This window comes from Callithrix jacchus, chromosome 7, assembly GCF_049354715.1.
Source record: "Callithrix jacchus isolate 240 chromosome 7, calJac240_pri, whole genome shotgun sequence".
NCBI lineage: Eukaryota > Metazoa > Chordata > Mammalia > Primates > Cebidae > Callithrix > Callithrix jacchus.
This window is the reverse complement of record NC_133508.1, coordinates 79,939,886-79,944,672: the sequence shown is the minus strand read 5'-3', so window position 1 is coordinate 79,944,672 and position 4,787 is coordinate 79,939,886. Positions and strand designations below refer to the sequence as shown.

Genomic DNA, 4,787 nt, shown 5'->3' with positions numbered 1-4,787 from the left:
GGAGGGGGTTTGCCTGGGAGGGTGGGACCCAAGGGCAGGGGGCTAAGGACTCTGAGGAGTCTGTCAAAGAGCAGATGAAATGATGGGTCACAGAACCTTAACCAGATGGTCAGGGAAGTAGACAGGAGAGGACAGTGAAGTCAGGAGGCAGCAGCTTTACAAAGAGAGAACAGAGATGTCAGTGGGCTTCTGGTTGCAGTGGAGGCAGTGAAGGTATGTATGTTTGTATTCCCAGCTACTTGGGAGGCACACACACTGCCATCGGGCCATGCCAGAGTCCTTCATCCACCCAATAAAGAACCTACTCTGTGTTAGGCCCATGCTGGGAGCGAGGGATACACAGATGGGCACAATACCAACCTGGTTAGGACAAGCTCACCTGATCAAGGAGACAGGCACAAAAAGAATTGCAGATGGGTCTACAATGGAGGGTGCTGTGGGCATAGAAAGAGGGCAACTCTCTGGTCTAAGGGCCAAGGAAGACTCCCTGGGGAACTGGTTCTTGAAGGACAAGAAGGCAAAGAGAATGGAACATGTAAAGGCTGGCAGAAGGGAGAGGGCCTGGGGAGTTGGTGGAAATAGTTCAGCGGGGCTGCTCATGGGGTTCTTTGAGTGAGACCAAACCAGGTTAGGGAGCCTGGAAGGGGTGGCAGCCATAGACCGGCTCTTAGGCAGATTTTCGTTTTAGCTTTAGGATGATCACTCTGGCTCAAGGATGTGCATGTGTGTGTGCATGTGCATGGCCACCCACGGGAAGGTAAATGAAGAGAAACGAGCAGAAGCAGGGAGCTAGAGGGAGGCTGCTGCGCCACTCCGGCAGGGATGAAGCGGGTCCCTTCTGGGCAGTGAGCATGAAGATATGGATTGCCAGACAAATCTGTGTGACAGAAACCGGAGGAGTTGGTGATTTGTCACTGAACTTGACTGAGGAGACAGTGCAGGTGCCATCTAGCACTGCCCAGAGTCTCTAACCTAGATGCCTCCTGAGCGTGGCACCTCTGGGTGAGATGGAGGAGCTGTTCAAGATGAGAGGAGAAGGGTCAGTTTTGAATATGGTATGAGGCGCCCCTGGAGCACCCAGGGGAGTCGTTTCTGTTGTACTTGGCATTCTGGGACATGCCTTGTCTTTCTCTCCTGGGTCTGTGCGTGCTGTTCCCTCCCTCTGTTGGCAGCAGTCTTCCCCTCATCTGCCAGCCCGGTGTTTTCTCCAGGAGACATCCCTAACCTTGCCTGCGTAAACCAACTTTTGTTGTCAGAGCCTTTGTAGCTCTACTGTAATGTCTCTTTGGAGATAGGTCTCATTTCCCTGCCTCTCTGGGCATCGTCCACTGGCTTGATGCAGTCTGCACCTCAAGAAGCAGGAAGTGATGAAACATTTGAGTGCCACTTCCTGAGGATCTCCATCACCTAGGAAATGTCACTGCACGCTACAGGAGGGAAGATCCTCCCCGGGTGTACTCCAAGCAGGAAGTGACTCTCACCACCCCAGGGGGTTTGAAGCACCTCTCCCCTGGCTGGGCGCGGTGGCTCACGCCTGTAATCCCAGCACTTTGGGAGGCTTAGGTGGGAGGATCATGAGGTCAGGAGTTTGAGACCAGCCTGGCTAACGTGGTGAAACCCCATCTCTATTAAAAATACAACAACAATTAGCTGGGCACAGTGGGAGGTACCTGTAATCCCAGCTACTTGGGAGGCTGAGGCAGGAGAATCACTTGAACCCAGGAGGTGGAGGTTGCAGTGAGCTGAGACCATGCCACTGTACTCTAGCCTGGGCAACAAAGTGAGACTCCATCACAAAAAATCAAAACAAAACAAAACAAAAACACCTCTTCCATGCCCAGGAACCCAGAGCAGGCCAGTGTGTGCAGTCACTGCCCAGACTCGGGATGTTCTGGTTTCAGAGGTGGGGCAGGGAGCTGTAGCCTCCCAGCCACCCTCAGGGAATCCACGTAAGAGGCACAGCCGAAGGGAGGTGCAGACACCAGAGAAACCGGCTGATAACACCCAACACTTAAGGCCTTGTCTTGAACCAGCATGTGAGCAAATTCGAAGGACTCAAGTCCCTCACCCCTCCCTGGGCCTGGAAACCCACCACTTTCCCAATGCTGGCATCCGTCCACTCAATCCTCTCCCTACCTAAGAGGAGAAAGAGGGTCCTGGCTGAGGAGACCTTCAAGGCACCATTTATGAGGCTGAGATAGGAGTGAGGAGCTCGCTCTGGATGGGGTGGGGCATGGGGTAGGGGAGGACGGGCCTCTGAGGTGAGATCATGAGGCAGAGACAGTGACAATGGCAGCGGCCATTTTATTGCATCTCCACCACAAGCCCCGCCTTCGATACACAATGACACTTCCGCCTCACAATCCATGACCACAACCACGACAGCCACGAACCTCCAGGAACGGAGGCTGGGAGGTGAAATCACTCACCCGACTCCCCCAGCTGCTAGCACAGTGGAGGAGTCCCTCCAGGTCTGTCTTACTCCACAGCCCATATTCTTTCTGCCTGGCCAGCAGTCACCCTCTCAATGAGCAGGCACAGGTGCCGTCTTGGGTGGGCACCGGTCACCCCCATGGAAATCCCTGACGGATGTTATAGGACAGGATTGGATTTGAGGGGTTTTAGAAATGGGGCTCAGGCATCGTCAGCATGATGTGTTTCTGAGCCTGTTGACCTGAGACACAGACAGGCAGTTCCATGGACACAAACACCCGGGTCCCAGGAGGCATGCACTGACCTTCCCATGATGTGGATATGTGGGAACACATGGGCTCTTAACCACACGCCACGCACCCACAGAAGGGCTGACCCCGCTGGGGGCATAGACGCACTCACATATCCTCAGTGTGCACATGCACCCATGCCCTGGCTCGGCTCTGGGGACGCTGAGGCAGGTATGGGAAGAAGGGCTGTGGCTCCGTCAGATGAGGCTGGCGATGCTGGATGTGGTCTCGTGATGCCGGCCAGCAGACAACTGTCCTGAGATGCTGAAGATGCTGCCATGGCCACTGTGGGTGGAGGGGGCGGCCATACAGATGGAGGGGCAGTGTCCGCTCACACCCACTTGATATAGTAGCAGGCCCAGCAGCAAAAGCGAGCCCAAGGCAGCCAGAGCAATACCCACAGACAGCATGGCGGCCAGTGGCCGAGCAGGGGCAGGGGCAGCGGCCAGCCCGGCCAGTGTCAGGCCGGTGACTAGCAGCACAAGTCCACTGAGCAGCACCACGAGGGCATCGGCCCCTCCTCCACTGCGCAGCAGGGCCACATGGTGAGCCTGGCGGATGCAGTTCATGTCCTGCACGGCCGAGCTCATCAGCTGTTTCACCAGCACCAGGAGAGCCAGCAGACAGAGCACAGTGCCCGTTGCTAGCCGCCATTCGCCTGAGCGGCTGCTGGTGGTTGACAGCAGTGCCACGCCACCCGCCCCACAGCCTGCCACGAGGCCCACAGCCACGACAAAGCAGAGTGCTGAGCGCCTCGGCTGCTGGGACCACCACAGCTCCACCTGCTCTGCCAGCATGTCCGGGGGCAGCCCCCGGCCCCCTGGGGCTTGAGCCTCCTGTTCAGACATGGCTTGGTCAGGCAGGGGTCAGGGCAGGAGGTGTCAGGGGTCAGAGGGTGCAGATCACAGCCTGGAGCCCCTGCCACCTGCTTGGCAGTTACAGGCCCGGAGTCCCATTCCTCTCACAGTCCAGGATATGGTCACCATCACCTGTAGGGGAAAGATTACAGTCTTACCTTCCCAGCCCACCTGTCCCCCATGGTCACACCTGGGAGCCTTGGGATGGTCCCTGAGAATCCACCCTGGTGTCACCCCCAAATCTCCCCTGGGAAAGCCCCCTCTGCAGCACTGTCCCTTGGGAATGCCTCTCAATGACCCCAGGGGAGTGCCCTGCCCATAGAGTACCCCCCACCCCACAAACCCTCCAGGGAGTCCCCTCACCCAGGTTCTGAGCTCTTTGCCTCTGGCTCTCTCAGTCGCTTGTCCCATCCCGGCTGGCTGAGGGAGCTGGTGCCACGGTGGATGATGGGATGATCAGCCAGAGATAAAGCCTCATTCAGGATCTGACTCACATGGCCTCAGCTGTCACCACTGGTTCCTGGGGGGGTAGCTGTGGGTATGGAGGGGGTGCTTATGACTTAACCCTTCTGGAACCAGAAGCCTGACTGACCTTGACTCTTCTGTTTTAGGGCTGTGTCTCCTCCTTCTCTGTGGGTTAGGACCAGACCCCTAACACCCTCCCTCCCCTAACATCACATCCAATCTCACAGCCACAAGTTTGGTGATATAAACTGCCAGTTCCCAAATTTCTCTTTCCAACCTAGACCTCCCTCCTGAGTCAGCTGTCACTTCAATGTCCCTGGTGATGCAACAGGTCCCAACCCAAGCTTATTATCTTACCCCAACCTGCTCCTCCTGCTTCCTCACTTCAGGCACTGCATCCCCACCCTCTCAGCCAGCTCCTCCTCCCTCTGCTGTATCTGTCCTGTCCCCCGGCTCCACTTCGAAACATTTCTCCAGCCAGTTCCCTGCAGTCATCTCCACGGCCCGCCTCTACCTCCTCACTGGTCTTCCCGCTCTCCTCGCTCTTCTCCACACTTGCCATTCCCCCATGCCATCCTCCTCCATGATCCCTCTAAAGTGGAGCAAGGAAGAAGGAGGGCTCTGGATTTGGACACCAGCTCCAGTCCTTCCCACTGGCAGGAGCCTGGCCAGGCACCTAGCAGTGGTTGCTCATTTAACCTGCCTTCCAGAGGACAGCATGTCTCACACTGGGTAGAAATAA

General features: G+C 56.7%; 1 protein-coding gene across 1 annotated transcript; it reads right to left on the bottom strand.

Annotated features, from left to right (window-relative positions):
- Nucleotides 1-2,281: 2,281 nt before the first annotated feature.
- On the bottom strand, nucleotides 2,282-4,019 carry TMEM125 (transmembrane protein 125). Its single transcript, XM_009001047.5, has 2 exons — nucleotides 3,944-4,019; nucleotides 2,282-3,712 (listed from the first exon to the last, which is right to left on the bottom strand). The coding sequence occupies exon 2, from the start codon at nucleotides 3,569-3,571 to the stop codon at nucleotides 2,921-2,923; it is 651 nt and encodes a 216-aa protein (XP_008999295.1). The 5' UTR covers nucleotides 3,572-3,712; nucleotides 3,944-4,019; the 3' UTR covers nucleotides 2,282-2,920.
- Between the last annotated feature and the right edge of the window lie 768 nt (nucleotides 4,020-4,787).

Bases quoted from the DNA above. Each gene is read 5' to 3' on its own strand.
- TMEM125 (XM_009001047.5), bottom strand. From the start codon at position 3,571: ATGTCTGAACAGGAGGCTCAAGCCCCAGGGGGCCGGGGGCTGCCCCCG.